We start from the raw sequence: 17,632 nt of genomic DNA on the forward strand, positions 1-17,632 counted from the left end.
TGTCCTTAAGGGCTTCCGTCGCCCAGTAGCTTTGCTGTGTGTGTTTACAAAATGTGTTGCGGTTGTTGTCACCCTCTAGTGGTCAGAAAAAAACCCTTAGCTTTAAATAAAACTAACTATGCTAACGTTAGCCGTGACCAAAGAATATGTAGATGGCTATGTCTATGATCTCTATGGCTGTGACCATACCAGCTAACGTTAGCTAACTTGTTTTCATAGTCAGCAAACTGTTATACCTGAGCACTTGTCTCTTTATATTTAACAGGACAGTTAATAAAGTGTGAATGAAATACCTACAAATAAAATACATTTGTGTTACCTAACTTAGCTATCCTCTGTCTTTGACAATGCCAGCTCTGCCCATCATGGTCCTGCTTGACGTTTCAAATTCCCCTTCAGTGTCCATTGCTCCACAGGTATGTAAACACTTTCAATTTGGGTTAACGCTGTACCAAAACGTCAGATAAGCAGCTGGTTAGGTTTATGAGTGACATGAATGTTTTTATGGCAGTTTAACCGTAGTTTTGTCGAGGATTGTGTTCCATCTTTCAAGCTAACTCAAAGGCTAGCTTCAGTTAGCACCGGTAAAAGTGTAAATATGTATATTTTATGGGTTTAATTAATCTGTACAAGAAGTTTAATGTGATTTAAGGTAATACAGTTAGCAGTGAGTGATTGGAAAGAGTATTTTGGATATTCTGCATTCATTCAATTAAATTCAATTAAATTCACTTTATTTGTCCCCGAGGGGCAATTGCAGAGGCACGTAGAGTAGGCCTAGTACAATTTACAAGAAACAATTATCAATTAACAAGAAACAAAAAATTTAAAAAAAGAAAGAAAAAAAAACACATAACATACAGTGCAACAGTGCTCATTTAGAGGTATGCATTGTATGGCATACAATGCAAAAATAAGCTATGCCCGTCATGGTAACTGTTCTAGCAAAATATGAGCGTAATAGCGCCATCTTCATGTACTCCATAGCTGGTATGCTTCAGAAAGAAAGAGAATGTAGCCTACTGTAAAAATAAATAAAAATAAGAGTTTAGATGCGCTAAACTAAATAAACGTTAGAGATTGTTTTGATGCACTTGATATTCCAGTTTAGCACTACAATTAATAAGGAAATTGGTTTAAGGTCTATTTTGGAGAATACGTTTTGTCAGGTCGGGATAATTGTGAGAAATAGATTGTTCATGTTTTAGGGCCAATTTTAATGTTAATATGTAGTAGCCTATGTGTATGTGATCGGATTTGGTAATTGTGTGATTGTAGGAAATTATACTGGTTGAATATATGAGTGAAGGTGTAGGGTTTAAAGGGAAATGTATGTTTATATGTTTTTGATATTGAAATATATTTTTGATATGGAGTTGAACTTAAAGGTGATTTTTGAAAGAAAATGTAATTTAGAGAAAGGCAGAATAAACATTGTGCTTGAGTTGTTCACACTTCACTATCCATTTCCTTATTGCTCCACTGCCTATATTCCACCCTGAGTAGCATCTTCCATCTGGCCCAGGTAGCCTACCCTAATAGTTGCAGTCCTGTTGAAACTTTAATTTTTTTTTTTATTTTAATTTTCAAATTTTTTATGTATATATTTGGCGATTCACCCTCTCAGGACTTACTTTGCGATAATGACCGGTTCGCTGTTTTATTCAACCTTAGCCTTGTAGGCTGTAAGAACGCAAAAGAAAAACATCGACACCTCCGAATTTAATGTTTGTTTTATTGACCAAGCCCTTCCATTCCGAAAGGGGGTTGACATATGGATGACATGCCACATGTAGTAGGAGTCGATGCTCCTGCACTTCTGGGGTTTAGCGGTACTTCTCAGACAGGGCCAAAGCCAAGCTCTGCAGGAACTTGTCAACCGAGACGTGGATCTCGGGAGTGAAGTCTGCGGGGAAGTACATGGCTATGACCACCATGATGTTGTGGGACAGCATCTGCGGTTGTGCAACAAACATAGATTAACAGTCAATATCAGCAACATAGAAAAGCATGTCTTGGTTATACACAGGGAAGTGGAGGGTAAACCCACCTAAATTCAGCATTTAAGGTTTAGATAAATCTTAATGTCATAAATTCATAGCCTATCATGATGATAGGGTCTTTAAAGGGGAAAATACAAAATAGGCCTCTCTGAAATTATTTTTTGTTGGTGGTTATTTGCCTCATGCATGGTGGTCTGGTAGACACACATTTTTATTTACCACTACGTCACTGCTGGTATATAACCTAGGCCTATGATCTTTCCTCTTGACCCTACCTTGAAGTTGGTAGGGTCCACTCGGAGCTTGAAGGCATGCAGGTCGCTGAGGGCGGCCATACCACTGACAAGATCGTCCATCTTTCCGACGGCGTCGCCGACGGCTTGCATGATAATGGCGCCATGCTTTTTCACAGCTCCGGATTCAGGACTCACATCAGGCCAGTGGGAGAAGTAAGTCTTGGTCTGCGGGTACACAACCAGCGTCCTGACAAAAAAACAAGACAATGTTAAAACAAATTTCAGGCAATATTTTACACGGTAGATGATGAGAAAGAACCATAGGAAGAGGACAGAAGTTGAAAGCCTGAGAGCACACCTAGTCTATTTTTCAAACAATATCATTGTGACCTAATATAATAGGCTAGCCTCAGTAGATCTAAATGTAAGTAAACACAAGAGGCGTGTGTTTATTAAATTAGGATGCATTTGCAGTAGCCTAATTTCACATTTAAATTGTGAATATACATGATGTTGGGCCTACCTGCTCATAGCTTCACCTCCAATGTCGGCGGCCTTCCCGGCGACTTTGTTCCAGAAAGCACTCACCACGGCCTTGTCTTTCCCAGAGAGACTCATGTCTGCGTTTTCTTCGAGTTTTCTCAACTGAAAGAAAATCGTCTGATGCTACTGGGGTGGGTTTGTGAGGCTCTCTTTATATCAAACCAAACGGGACCACACTCTAGTATCAGATCCAAACCACACCCCGAAGAAACCGCTAGAACTTTCAATGCCAATTTTAATGACAAGATTAAACTAACCACTCCCAAATGGCATTTTATCAGGGTGGAAAGAATTTTATTTAAGTAGAAGTAAAATTACCGGTGTAAAGTAAAAAGTAGAGTTACCGGTAGCTTTACTTTTTAAAAGAGAACCTTGTTAATCTTTCCCATCCATTCAATTGTACAGAAGTGCACTATCGTATAATCCCCAACGAAAAGTTTATAGATACCCAATCAGTAGGCCTAATACTTTATGGTATTTATTTTTATATCCTGTGTTATCATTATAATATTTCTATATAGTCTTATAAATTTGACTAATTTGTCCACTATCCTTCTGAAAAATATTATATGATAAGATTAATAGAACATACTGTATACGCACACGCACACACACACACCCCGCCCCACCCTGCGCCATAGCCAACATCTCATAAAGGCCACAAATCCGTGAAATTGGTCTCATATTTCGATTCATATTGTAGGTTACCACTATCATGTCATTAAATACAAACAAACGCACATAACTTAGCCATTCAACTTTTAATAGCTATATGCTTAGTAGTTTAGTAGCCTATTTTTCTGGTATTTAATAATATGTGTTCATTTGGCAAACTGAAGATTTTTCCTTAAATTGGAAAATTAAAGGCGAAATTAGTTTTGAAAGAAAAAAAAAACTCTTCAAGTAAGACACAAAGCACAAAGTGTCAGGTGACGATTTCTCAGTCTACTACAAAATGTCTAATATTGGCAAATATCTAACTGTCAATACAGGTTGCAACCCACTATGTTGTCAACTCTGGTCCAATCAGAGGCTTCCTCCTCTGAGAGGTGGCATTAATAATTAATAAAAACGGGACCCATTCACAGAATGCATAGAATAGAATAGAATAGAATACAATAGCTTCAGGGTAGGTAACCATCCCTGACGAGAAATCATTATAATATTCCAATAGGGATTTATAGTGTGTCTGTGGTAGTGAGTTTATAGTGACTTCATCCTACTTTATGGTATTATTTTTTTTTTAAATCTCCCATGGTTAGTTATTATAGAATTAATAGTTATTCAATGTCCTCCCTCATGAAAATGTAAAATATTTCTCATGATACATATCCATGTCTGATTTCATTGATGGGTTTATCAGTGGCTTTAATGTGACCTTCATTTTCCTCATTATAGCTTCTTGCTGAGTGCATCACTGTGTGTGTGGCCGCCAACGCCTCCGTCTTCACCGCGGATGTCCAGGAGGCCTGGCAGAAGTTCCTGTCTGCCGTCGTCTCCGCCCTGGGTAGACAGTACCACTGAGGCCCTGGAGAAGCATTTCACAACAGTCTTACATGCGTTTCAAAAAAGATCTCATATAGGCCCTTGTAGCTGTTGCCAAACCATCAATAAAAACTCATGTGAACTACATCTGTGTGAGCTTTTTTTTTTTTTTTTTGGTAAGAATTTGAAAAAGTGACCACCAACACCTTAGTGATTGTTGTAATTAAAATGGTTGGTGGTCACCACAAGGAAAACAAACCAATTATACTTTCAGAAATGCATTAGGCTACTTTGTTTATTTTTCCTTCAAGGGCCATATCCTCATATAACTCTCACCAGTTTGATAGGCCTACGATGAATTTCAGTTATCAAGATTTTTATGAAGGAGCCTAAAATCTATCCTGCAAATTTAAATGTGGGTATACCTGAACTAACTTTAGGTGGGTTTACCCTCCACTACATCCCTGCCCCCTTGACATTAATTCAGCTTAATCTACTAGACGTTTGCACAGTGTGAGCAACATAAGCGGGAGTCACCCTCTCCAATGTTGAATCATCAAGAAAGTTCATCAGTTCTGTCTCTTTGCTCACATGGTGGCCTCTGAGGCTAAATTTTCTCATATTGGAGTCTCCGGACAATTGTCTATCAATTTAGTAATCCTCTGCATGAAACCTTTGAGAAGTTCTATCATAGCAGCCTTATCAGCCTGTAATTACTCGACAGGAGTATTTGATGTAAATGTCGGCCTATGGATACAGTATAGGGACTGCTCCAAAGCTGCCTCAAAAGACAGCTGATTGGATGGACGATTTGAAAAAAGTGCATATCTTACAAAACGATACATAGCCTATAGTGCAAAATTAAAAGTTAATGGTAGCCTACTTTTGAAGGACAGTATGATATAACACTTTTACAGCCTGGATCCTTCACAGGTTACAGCGATGAACTTCGTGTTTTCCCAATGTTTTTGAAGTGTTACACTGTGTTAATTTTATGGTTCACCGGTAAACTAAATTATGAATCATTTATTATGATGGCTAATTCCGAAAGAAATATTTTTTTGCCAATTCTTCTGGGTACTCTGATAGCATGTGAGCAATTTGATATTAATGGGTGCGGCCATCTGAATTTAGTGATAATGGTGCATCAAAGTAGCCATGTTTTTGAGATGCCGCCAAAAACTGGACATCGAGTATGACGCCAGCAGTTTCAACAACATCTTGGCGACAGCTTGGCAACGCATTCCGGAACGCCTTTCTTCAAACAGCGTAGCCCATTGCTGCTTGATACAGATGTTTCTTGCAGTCCTACAGAATTTGTTTGTAGAAGCTCGCAAATTAACTACTTTAACGTGTAATAAAATCAATTTCAATCAATATTTCGTGTCAAATGATTACATTTTTGGTAGGTAGCCTAAAAAGCAATTCACCCTCTCAGGGATTGTTTTGCGCTAATGATGGGTTCCCTGTTTTTTTAGCCTAACCCTTAGCCTTTATTTGTAGGCTGTAAGAACTCAGAAGAAAGAGATCAACACCTTTGAATTTAATGTTTATTTGTTTTACTGACCAAGCCCTTCCATTCCGAAAGGGGGTTGACATATGGATGGCATGCCACATGAGTCGATACTCCCTCACTGCTGGAGTTTATCGGTAGTTCTCAGACAGGGCCAAAGCCAAGCTCTGCAGGAACTTGTCAACCGAGACATGGATCTCGGGAGTGAAGTCTGCAGGGAAGTACATGGCTATGGCCACCATGATGTTGTGGGAAATCATCTGCGGATGTGCAACAAACACAGATTAATAGTCTGTCAGCAACAGAAAAAAGCATGTCTTGGTTATACACAGGGAAGTGTGCATTCTGAGATTAAAGTCACAATTCTGAGATTCTGAGCATAAAGTCAGACTTCTGACTTTAAACTCAAAATTCTGACTTTATTGTCAGAATTCTGACATTAATCTGAGAATTTTGAGTTCTGACTTTAACCTCAGAATTCTGACTTATTAAACTCAGAACTCGAATAAAATGTTCACGTGATCCTATCCTCTGTATTGCCTCATAATCACGTGGACACACATTTTTCTTTACCACTACATCTCTCTTTGTATTTAACCTAGGCCTATGATCTTTCCTCTTGATCCAACCTTGAAGTTGGCAGGGTCCACTCGGAGCTTGAAGGCATGCAGGTCGCTGAGGTCGCTCATACCAGCGACAAGATCGTCCATCTTTCCGACGGCATCGCCGACGGCTTGCATGATGACGCTGCCATGCTTTGCCACGGGTCTGGATCCAGGACTCACATCAACCCAGTGGGAGAAGTAAGTCTTGGTCTGCGGGTATACAACCAATGTCCTGACAACAACAAAAAAGACAATGTTAAAACAAATTTCAGGTGATATTTGGTAGATGATGACAACGAACCAACTAGGACAGAAGTTGACAGTCTGAGAGCACACCTAGTCTATTTTTTCAACAACTATTATTAAGTCATTGTGACGTTATATAGTATATAGCCTACTATAGTAGTAGATCAAAGGAGTCGGTTAAGATTACCTAAATGTAAGTAAACACAAGAGGCGTGGGTTTTATTAAATAATGATACAGTAATTTCACATTTAAATTGTGAATTTTGGGTCTACCTGCTCAGAGCTTCAGTTCCAATCTCGGCGGCCTTCCCGGCGACTTTGCTCCAGAAAGCCTTCACCACGGCCTTGTCTTTCCCAGAGAGACTCATGTCTGCATTTTCTTCGAGTTTTTCTCAACTGAAAGAAAATCGCCTGATGCTAGTGGGGTGGGTTTGTGAGGCTCTCTTTATATCAAACCAAACGGGACCACACTCTAGTATCAGATCCAAACCACACCTCCAGCGAAGAAACCGCTAGAACTTTCAATGCCAACTTTAATGACGAGATTAAACTAACCACTCCCAAATGGCATTTTAGCAGGGGTGGAAATAATTTTACTTTACCGGTGTAAAAATCTACTTAGGCTAAGTAAACGTTAAAAGTAGGCTACTGTTAGTCTACTTACAAAGAATAGCAGAGAAAGTAGGCTCATAGGTTACTCAAATACTGCTTATCATTGAGACAAAAGACAAAACGCTGTATCTTGGGAGGCTGCCGTGGTCATTTGGTAATGGGAAATGTGGAAAGGCCTAGGCTATAGGCTATTGATTATTTCCCCCCAAACATTAAAACTCTAGGAGTCATTCGTGTTGGGTAATCGGATTGTTTTTTTTATTTATTTAATAGTTGGCTATATAATTTGTTAATTGGTGTTGATAACTGTGCTCAAAAAGATCCCTTTAATCAATAAAGATTCCAACTTAATTGCTTGTCCTGTTGTTCATAAAGCCTAGGCGTAAGTGTAATATAGCCGACATCCCTAAAATTCAGCTGTAGCAGAAGTAGTAACCCACCTGCTTTATCCACCCCATTTTTCACCGTAAACCACACCAGCATAGTGAGACTATAAGAACACAAGACAGTTCCAGGTTAAAAGCTTCACTTTCTAAAGCGCTTGTGTGCGTTACAATGTCAACCAGAGTTTGACCTATAAAATGGTCAATATGGAATAATCTAGGATCAGCGTGAAGCTGCAGTGATGAAATACCTTTTGTAATACAGAAGTGCACTTTTGAATTATTCCTAACTAAAAATCACTCTAATATTCCTACAGCGACTTCTAAAGTGTCTGTGTACTCAGTGAGTTTAATGTGACCCAGTCCTACTTTATGGTATTTGTTTTATCTCCTATCATTATAATATTCCTATGGGGTCTTATAGTTTTGCCGTTATATTTGTCCGGCATCCTTCTAAAAATGTTCTTTTTTTGTATAGGCTACTGAATATTTGTTACATTTTCCCCACCGTTAAAGGCCACAAATCTTGGAAATTCGTCATATATTTCGATTAATGCCACTCATTGTACCACTATTATGTTATTAAATAGAAGCAAACGTACATTATTTACCATCCAACTTTTAATAGCTATATGCTTATTTATAGTGGTGACTTTATTGGTATTTAAAAATACATTATCATTTGGCAAAGTATGCTCAAAGTAAAGACTTTGCCTTAAATTAGAAAATTAAAGGGGAATTAATTTGGGGGGGGGGAAACAACAACCACATAGTCAAGTGACTCTATATTGCAATGCATTCTTATCTTTTGTTTTTTTGCCAACATTGGCAAATATCCTATCTAACTGTCAGTACAGGTTACAACCCAATATGTTGTCAACTTTGGTCCAATCAGAGGCTTCCTCCTCTGAGAGGTGGAGCATTCAATAATTAATAAAAACGGGACCCCCAACGCTGGGCATTCACAGAAGGTTTATCATCAGAGAGCTTGTTGCAAACATCTCAAAACCTTTACACGTCAACATGGTCGACTGGACAGATGCTGAGCGCAGCGCCATCGTGAGCCTGTGGGGAAAGATCAGCGTGGATGAAATTGGACCCCAGGCTCTGGCCAGGTAACTTGTGAATTTCTATCAATTCACAGATACAGATTTATATAATATGGTAACATTTCATTGTTGGCATGGATGTACTGGAGGGTAAACCCACCAAATCTCAATTTGACATAAATCTTTATGACATAAATTCATACCATGCATCTGTAAGTCCTGTCAGCTGATGTAACTTATATGAGGACACTGTCTTTTTCAGGGAAAATAAACAAATGAACGCTTTTCTGCAATTATAATAGATTTTACACACTACACATTAGGGGTTGTTTTCCTCGGCTGGGGATCATATTTTACCCAGCTTTTATTTACCACTAAATAATTCATTATTGGCTTTTGGAAAAAACAATATTTGCTGTGGTTTTTGTTGTTGGCTTTTCACTTATGGATTGTGTCATTTCAGGCTTCTTATCGTGTCTCCCTGGACTCAGAGGCACTTCTCCACATTTGGAAACCTGTCTACCCCCTCCGCCATCATGGGGAACCCTAAAGTGGCCCACCACGGAAAGGTGGTGATGGGTGGACTGGACAGGGCCGTGAAGAACCTGGACGACATCAAAAATACCTACTCCAAACTGAGTGTGATGCACTCCGAGAAACTGCACGTGGATCCTGATAACTTCAGGGTACGTAACCATCCCTGATGAGAAATCTGTATCATAGGGACTTTCAATAGGGATTTATAGTGTGTCTGTGGTACTCAATGTGTGAGTTTATAGTGACTTTATCCTACTTTATGGTATTTTAATCTCCTATCGTTTCACTACAGTCATATTTTTTAATATTTCAATGGGGACTTACAGTTTTTGCTGTGGTATTTGTAAAGTAGGCTATATTTCTAAACGTTATTATATGATTAATTATAGTTATTTTCCGTAAGGACAAATTCCTCCCTCATAAAATTGTATAATATTTCTTATGATAAATATCCATGTCTGATTTCATTGATGGGTTTATCAGTGGCTTTAATGTGACCCTAATTTTCCTCATTGTAGCTTCTTGCTGAGTGCATCACTGTGTGTGTGGCCGCCAAGTTTGGTCCCACCGTCTTCACCGCGGATGTCCAGGAGGCCTGGCAGAAGTTCCTGTCTGCCGTCGTCTCCGCCCTGGGTAGACAGTACCACTGAGGCCCTGGAGAAGCATTTCACAACAGTCTTACATGCGTTTCAAAAAAGATCTCATATAGGCCCTTGTAGCTGTTGCCAGACCATCAATAAAAACTCATTGAACTACATCTGTGTGAGCTTTCTTTTTCTTAAGAATTGAAATGTGACCAGCAAACACCTTAGTGATTGTTGTAATTAAAATGGTTGGTGGTCACCAAGGCAAACAAACCAATTATACTTTCAGAGAAGTATTACTTGGGGTTTATTGTTCCTTAAAGGACCATAATCCTCACATAGCTAATTGTCATCAGTTTGATAGGCCTACTCTGAATTTATGGTATAAATATTTGTATAAAGTAAACTCTATCCCGCAAATAAAAATGTCCCAGCTCCTCTGTGCAGTGACAGTATTGAAATTAAGTCAGTTTAAGTCTTCATGGACTTAGAAGCACTTCCCCACATTTGGCAACCTGTCTACCCCCTTTGCCATCATGGGGAACCCTAAAGTGGCCCACCACGCGGTGATGGGTAGGCTGGACAGGGCCGTGAAGAACCTGGACGACATCAAAAATAGGCTACCTACTCCAAACTGAGTGTGATGCACGCCGAGAAACTGCACGTGGATCCTGATAACTTCAGGGTACGTAACCATCCCTGATGAGAAATCACTATCATATTCCAATAGGGATTTATAGTGTGTCTGTGGTACTCAATTTGTGAGTTTATAATGACTATCCTACTTTATGGTATTTGAATCTCCTATCGTTTCACTCAAGTCGCATTTCTGAACCATCAAATAATTGCCAGAAAATTCTAATTCTTTGAAACTGGAGTCTTTATTGGACCTTCTGACAAATAAAAAAATAAATAATTAAATAACACTTTGCATATATGAGTTTTGTTTTGTATCGTATTTGATACATCCGGAATTTTTTGTGTTCCTCCCGCTTCTGGAGAGGATAGTGGTCTGCCACACTTGATTTTGCCCTTTCCTGTGCTTGTGAGAGAAGTGCCAACAGCAGCCTGAAACCTTCGCAGGGCCATGGGTTTCTGCCTGGGCTTCAGTTTTTTCTGGTCTCTTCTGTAGAGGTTCCATGTATTGATTACTGCCACTGTGACAGTGTGCCACCAAATGTACATATACCATCTTCGGGATCTGAAGTTGAACTTGTAAAGTGCAGATAATAATAATAATAATAATAAACTTTATTTGTATAGCACCTTTCATATAAGAAATGCAGCTCAAAGTGCTTTACAACAGAGAAATTACATGCACCAAGTGCTTCACATAAAACTTGATGCAGATAGCATATCAAGAAGGTCAACTCCTCCCATGAACTTGTTGTATGTTTCAACGATGGCTGGTCTGGGAACCATTATGTGGGTTTTGGATTTTCGATCCCAAGGTTTCACATTGCCCAGTGGTTCGATGCCGACAAAAGAAGAAAAGGTTCACAGCTTTGTTACCATACCATCTTACAATGATGGTGTTGTCCTGGTTTACCTTTGTCTTCATATCTTTCTCATCCATGTTGCAGTCTTTTACCCTGTTCATTCGGACTGTGCCTATGTAGTAGATTCCTCTTTCTTGCAAGTGTTGCACCAGTGGAACTGATGTAAAATAGTTGTCTGCAAAAACCTTGTGATTTTTTCCCGCTGGAAGGGTTGAGGTCATTTTCAGGACGATGTCTCCAGTGCTCTCCAGTGCTTCCACTGCTCCATGTCACTTATATCGCCATCCATAATCATCTTCAGGACATCTTCAACACTGAACTTTTTTGCCATCTAAAAAATACACACCAAAAACAAATTATTATGTATTTCTATTCTGAAGTGGTCAATTTTTAGTGAAAATCAATGAGCAAAAGACAATTATTAGCAAGTGAGCCATGGCAACATCCAACTAGTCATCGATCATCGTGATACAGCAGGTTGCATATATAAAAAATACAATATAGGCTATAAATATCTAAATTTCTACTCTAAATATATCTAATTATGTCATTTAAACCTTTAATTAGTTTACTTAAATAATCAAAAGAGTGTATGTTGCTTTATGGAATGCATAATGCATGAAATGCAATAAAATGACGATTGACGGATTTACAGATAAATTACCTTATATACCTGCTGTATCTAATTTGATACACACATTCTCAACGCGATTTTACTATAAAATAAGTTACAAAATATTAAGTAATTATACGTTGCATCAATCCAGTAGATATTCATATTGAAGTATCAGTAACAATTTTAATATTTTTCTTACCTTAACATTTTATCCGTACACTGCATGTATCTGATTGTATACATCATGTTTTTCAGGAAAAAAATTATCACACTGATGATGCAGAGGTCTCAAAAACTCGTGTATCAAATATGATTCACTTGGCGTTATTTAATATTTCAAGGGGGACTTACAGTTTTTGCTATGGTATTTGTAAAGTAGGCTATAGGCTATATTTCTAAACGTTATTATAGGATTAATTACAATTCTTTTCCGTCTAGTATACTAGACTTTTCTCAGTGTTGAAATTAAGTCAGTTTAACTAAATTAATTTTAACAAGCGGGAGTCACCCTCTCCACTGTTGAATCATCAAGAAAGTTAATCAGTTCTGTCTCTTTTTTTTAATTATTTTTATTATGCTTTTACAGATACAAGCTTCGTGAATACCATTCAGAGAGCCTCTCACTTATCTGCAACTACTCAGGAATATATATATGAAAAAAGTGCATATCTTACAAAATGATACACAGCCTATAGTGCAAAATTAAAAGTGTAATGGTGGCCTACTTTTACAACATGGATCCTTCACAGGTTGGCCTACAGCGATGAACTTCACGTGTTTTTCCCAATGTTTTTGAAATATTACGCCTTTTATGGTTCAGCGGTAAACTAAATTATTAATAATTTATTATGATGGCTAATTCAGAAATAAATACCTCTTTGCCAATTCTTCTGGGTACTCTGATAGCATGTGAGCAATTTGATAGTAATGGGTGCGGCCATCTGAATTTAGTGATAATGGTGCATCAAAGTAGCCATGTGGTAAACGTTTTTGAGATGCCGCCAAAAACTGAACATCGAGTAGGCTATCATGCCAGCAGTAGGAAGAATAGGGAAGAAGTAATTTTGTGATTGGTTATGGAATAAACCAATCCCAGAGGACTCAGTGATTGGCAACGCATTCCGGAACGCCCTTCTTTTATATCCGTTGAACTTGGAGCAATTTCAGACTCAATAATGAAGTTAAAAACGAAATGGCCATTCAGTCTGAATATCAGGCAAGCAGCATAGCCCATTGCTGCTTGATTTTTTTTTTTTTTAAAACCTTTATTTAACCAGGTGAGTCCCATTGAGATTACCACATCTCTTTTTCGAGGGAGCCCTGGCCAAGACAGCAGCAATACAGAGTTTCAAACAACATACAAGCAAACATTAAAAGCACATAAAACAAAACATACAGTAGCAACTCACAGAATCATATGCCTAAAAGACAGACAGGAGGAAACGGGTCTAGCTAAGGAAGCAATTACAAATTCCAATTGAATTTGCCTCCAAACCCTTCATTACATTTTTGAATGCCCTAATCGGGATCAGCTCATCTAGCTGCAAATCTGTCTGCAAGTGGTTCCAGGCTGCAGGGGCGGAGAACATAAAGGCCCGTTTGCCAAATTCAGTGCGAACCTTAGGGACGGACAGTAAGAGGGTGTCATTTGAGCGCAAACAATAATTACTAGTTTTGAGTGAGATATACCCACAAAGGTAAGAGGGGAGCAGACCAAGGATGGACTTATAAATAAATATGTACCAATGAGTAAGTCTGCGCAAGGCCAATGAAGGCCACTGAACTCTGGCATTTAGGGTGCAATGGTGAGTGAGAGCTTTGCAGCCTGTGACAATCCTCAGAGCGCTGTGGTACACAGTATCCAGCAAATGCAAGCATTGGGCAGAGGCGTGCATGTACAACAGATCACCAGAGTCAAGCAAGGGAAGGAATGTAGCCTCAACCAATTTTTTCCTGGCAGCATAGGAAAAGCAGGATTTGTTTCTAAAATAAAAACCTAGCTTAAGCTTTAGTTTCTTTACTAAGTTTTCAATGTCAAGTTTAAAGTCAGTCCTGCGGAACTGTTTTATTCTTATAATAGGCTAATAATAATAATTATTATTATTTTAGTAGTAGGCTAGCCTAGTAGTAGGTAGGCTAGCCTAGTAGTAGGCTAGTAGTAATAGTAGCCTAGCAGTAGCCTAGTAGTAGTAGCAGTAATAATGGCAGTAGTATTTAATTTTTTGGTTGTAATTAAGCATGTAGGCCTAATAAAATCAATGTGATTCAATATTTCATGTCAGATGTTCATATCTTTGGTAAGTAACCTGACATTCAAGTACTAGCCCTGACCGAAACCTGGATCCGTCCAGAAAACACAGCCACACCAGCTGCGCTTTCAGCTGACTCTACTTTCTCCCACACACCTCGTTCCGTTGGGCGTGGAGGTGGCACGGGTGCCCTCATTTCCAAAAACTGGAAATTCACTAAGCTTTCTCCTCTAAGCAATAACTCATCCTTTGAATACCATGCAATCATGGTTACCATTCCTGTTAAACTATTTGTGGTTGTCATATAGCCTACCGCCCACCAGGGCTACTGGGGAACTTTGTAGTTGAACTGGACATGCTACTCTCAGCTATTCCTGAAGATGGCACCCCACTGATTGTCATGGGGGACATGAATATCCATCTTGACAAACCCCAAGCGGCTGACTTCCTTTCACTTCTGTCCTCATTTGACCTCAAACAGGTGTCCACCGCTCCCACACACAAAGTGGGCAATACACTCGATCTGATTGTGACTCGAAACTGCTCCACGGCAAATCTGTCACCCCCTTACATCTGTCAGACCACTTCTTTATTCAATTCACGGTTTCCTTACCGGAACATCCTCACATTCTGCCGCAAATGGTCTCCTTCAGACGAAACCTCCGGTCCCTCACACCGGCTCAGTTCTCCAATGAGGTCTCGGCTACCATGCCCCCTCATAATGAATTCTCCTCACTCCATGTCAATGAGGCTACAGACACACTCTGCTCCTTGCTAGCCGCCTCTCTAAACAATCTCTGCCCACTCTCATCCAAACCTGCTCGTAACACCCCCCCAGTCCATGGCTCACCGGTGTCATCAGAGAGCAACAGGCGGGGCTCAGAGCAGCTGAGAGAAAATGGCGCAAATCCAGAGATCCCACTGACCTCAGTGACTATCACACTCTCCTATCTGCATTCTCCTCCCATCTAAAAAGTGCCAAGACCACTTATTATCAGGAGAAAGTCAGCAGCGCCAAAGACGCTCGGAAATTATTTTCAGCTTTTAACTCACTCCTCAACCCTCCACCACCTCCACCCTCAACTTTGCTCACTGCTGACCTCTTCGCATCCTTCTTTACTGATAAGTAATCAGTTCTCTGAGCCTGACCAACTCAGTATGCTGCCGCCAGCTAACAGGGCCTCACTCCTCGCCCATCTCACCGAGGAGCAAGTCATACCCTCCAACCTCCTGCAGGCCATTTCGCCCACACTTATCCCTGCAGTCACGCACATCATCAACTCCTCACTTACAACGGGTGTGTTCCCCACTGCTTTTAAGCAAGCCCGGGTTACCCCCCTACTAAATAAACCTACACTCAACCCATCTCAGGTTGAGAACTACAGGCCAGTTTCACTCCTCACCTTTCTTTCCAAGACACTTGAGCGCACAGTCTTTAATCAAGTCTCTGAATTCCTTTCTGAGAACAATCTGTATGATCCTAACCAGTCTGGCTTCAAACGCGGACACTCTACCGAGACTGCGCTCTTGTCTGTAGTGGAAACACTGTGATCAGCTAGAGCTGCCGGTCAGTCCTCTGTTCTAATGTTGCTTGACCTATCGGCTGCCTTTGACACGGTTAACCACCAAATCCTCCTCAACACACTCGCTGAGCTTGGCTTCTCAGGATCTGCTCTCCGCTGGTTTCAGGGAGATCCTTTAGAGTGTCTTGTAGAGGGGAAGTGTCTAAATCCCACTGCTTGTCCACAGGGGTACCTCAAGGGTCAGTGCTTGGACCCCTTCTCTTTTCAATATACACCGCCTCACGGTACAGTCATCCGCTCACATGGCTTCTCATACCATATGCTGACGATAGCTCCTCCTATCGTTCCCACCAGACGACCCCACAGTCTCAGCACGGATATCGGCATGCCTCATGCAGCCTGGATGAAGAAACGCCACCTTCAGCTTAACCTGTCAAAGACTGAGCTCCTTGTCATCCCAGCCAGTCTCTCTGTACAACAACAGATCAGTATGTAGCTCGAATCAGCTCAGCCCATTCCTGCAAAGTCTGCCAGAAACTTGGGTGTCATGATTGATGACCAACTAACCTTTAAGGAGTGTAATGAATGTGGGTTTTGTCCTTATTTAGCAGGAAAACACTGCTATTAATGCCAGAGCCTTTGAATAATCACAATGCAATGATGTGTAGTACAAAAAGGTAATCTTTATTAAATAGACAAATATATAAGCGACTTCGTAAAATGGCGAGGGGTCTACAAACAATTAGGGGCAACTAGCCACACTAGGATAATCAAGGCTTCCACGGAGTTGAAGGACCACTACACACAGGGCTAGACTCTAGCTTAAGGCACACCACTCGAACACGGCACGCTGGCACCCTCTAAACTGGAGGCACTGCAAATATCAACCAAAACAACACTGCACAGGCACTGCACTACACAACCATCACCGCTTAAAGTGGAACGAGATGAATATCCCGCCTATGGGCTTGCCGTTACCCCTCCCTCATCTGTTCTCCCTCCCCACGCTATTAAAAACAGGCCTACCTACACACATACACACATACAGGAATACACAATATTTTTATGCGTGTATGGCTACTTAACTCGCCCGCTCGGCGAGACCCTCCCCCGGGGTCTGAGCTTGAGATGCCGTCCAACTCCCCGGGGAAACGGCTTCGCTGGACGGCGTGGACAGAGTTCAGTCGGCGTGGACAGAGTTCAGCCGGCGTCAGTGACACCCCAGACAGCAAGAAGTAACACCCAGGGAGCGGTGGCGGCTACTGCACTCTTCTATGATCCCGGCCCTAACTTTCTACAGGAGGCAGCAGACCTCCCCTCCTAACACAGGAACAGCTAACCACCTGCTCTCGCTGTCTTCATCGCCGGCAGTCCTAAATGACTGCGAACGATACCCTCCCTCCCAAAAGAGTGCCGAACCGCAGCAACAAGAGGCTTCCCCCAAATGCAGCGTCTGCCCAGTCTTTTGTCTGCTTAGCGTCTCTCCCGCCTCGCAATCAGTCCCACCTGTATTCACTTCAATCAATTCAGTCAATCGGTGAGTCCATACACATTACGTCACTAATTGTGAGTCCCACAGCTCATTCACATCACAGGAGCATGTGGCTTCTGTTGCTCGGTCATGCCGATTTGCCCTGTACAACATCAGGAAGATCAGACCCTACCTGTCTGAACATGCAGCACAACTCCTAGTACAGGCGCCTGTAATATCACGTCTTGACTACTGCAACTCCTTACTGGCAGGGCTCCCGGCATGTACGCTCAAACCTCTGCAGATGATCCAGAACGCGGCGGCGCGTCTGGTCTTCAACCAGCCCAAAAGAGCACATGTCACTCCGCTGTTCATATCCGCCACTGGCTCCCAGTTGCTGCCCGCATCAAATTTAAGTCCTTGATGCTCGCCTACAAAGCAGCAACCAAAACGGCTCCTACCTACCTGGACTCCCTCA

General features: G+C 40.9%; 3 protein-coding genes and 2 long non-coding RNA genes across 5 annotated transcripts; 2 read left to right on the plus strand and 3 right to left on the minus strand.

Annotated features, from left to right (window-relative positions):
- Positions 1–1,718: 1,718 nt before the first annotated feature.
- LOC139928199 (hemoglobin subunit alpha-A-like) lies at positions 1,719–2,922 on the minus strand. The gene is made up of 3 exons (XM_071920640.2): positions 2,763–2,922; positions 2,279–2,486; positions 1,719–1,955 (listed from the first exon to the last, which is right to left on the minus strand). Exons 1-3 carry the CDS (start codon positions 2,855–2,857, stop codon positions 1,827–1,829), a joined length of 432 nt encoding a protein of 143 aa, XP_071776741.1. The 5' UTR covers positions 2,858–2,922; the 3' UTR covers positions 1,719–1,826.
- Positions 2,923–3,899: 977 nt separating this feature from the next.
- Positions 3,900–4,412, plus strand: LOC144539540 (uncharacterized). Its single transcript, XR_013505010.1, has 2 exons — positions 3,900–4,011; positions 4,181–4,412. It is a non-coding gene; the product is annotated as an uncharacterized LOC144539540 (long non-coding RNA).
- Positions 4,413–5,803: 1,391 nt separating this feature from the next.
- On the minus strand, positions 5,804–7,063 carry LOC139928219 (hemoglobin subunit alpha-A-like). Its single transcript, XM_071920673.2, has 3 exons — positions 6,905–7,063; positions 6,410–6,617; positions 5,804–6,040 (listed from the first exon to the last, which is right to left on the minus strand). Exons 1-3 carry the CDS (start codon positions 6,997–6,999, stop codon positions 5,912–5,914), a joined length of 432 nt encoding a protein of 143 aa, XP_071776774.1. The 5' UTR covers positions 7,000–7,063; the 3' UTR covers positions 5,804–5,911.
- Positions 7,064–8,581: 1,518 nt separating this feature from the next.
- LOC139928192 (hemoglobin subunit beta) lies at positions 8,582–9,967 on the plus strand. The gene is made up of 3 exons (XM_071920633.2): positions 8,582–8,741; positions 9,139–9,361; positions 9,731–9,967. Exons 1-3 carry the CDS (start codon positions 8,650–8,652, stop codon positions 9,860–9,862), a joined length of 447 nt encoding a protein of 148 aa, XP_071776734.1. The 5' UTR covers positions 8,582–8,649; the 3' UTR covers positions 9,863–9,967.
- Positions 9,968–10,658: 691 nt separating this feature from the next.
- LOC144539538 (uncharacterized) lies at positions 10,659–12,756 on the minus strand. Its single transcript, XR_013505009.1, has 2 exons — positions 12,637–12,756; positions 10,659–11,626 (listed from the first exon to the last, which is right to left on the minus strand). It is a non-coding gene; the product is annotated as an uncharacterized LOC144539538 (long non-coding RNA).
- Between the last annotated feature and the right edge of the window lie 4,876 nt (positions 12,757–17,632).

Source organism: Centroberyx gerrardi, chromosome 7 (assembly GCF_048128805.1).
Source record: "Centroberyx gerrardi isolate f3 chromosome 7, fCenGer3.hap1.cur.20231027, whole genome shotgun sequence".
NCBI classification, from domain to species: domain Eukaryota; kingdom Metazoa; phylum Chordata; class Actinopteri; order Beryciformes; family Berycidae; genus Centroberyx; species Centroberyx gerrardi.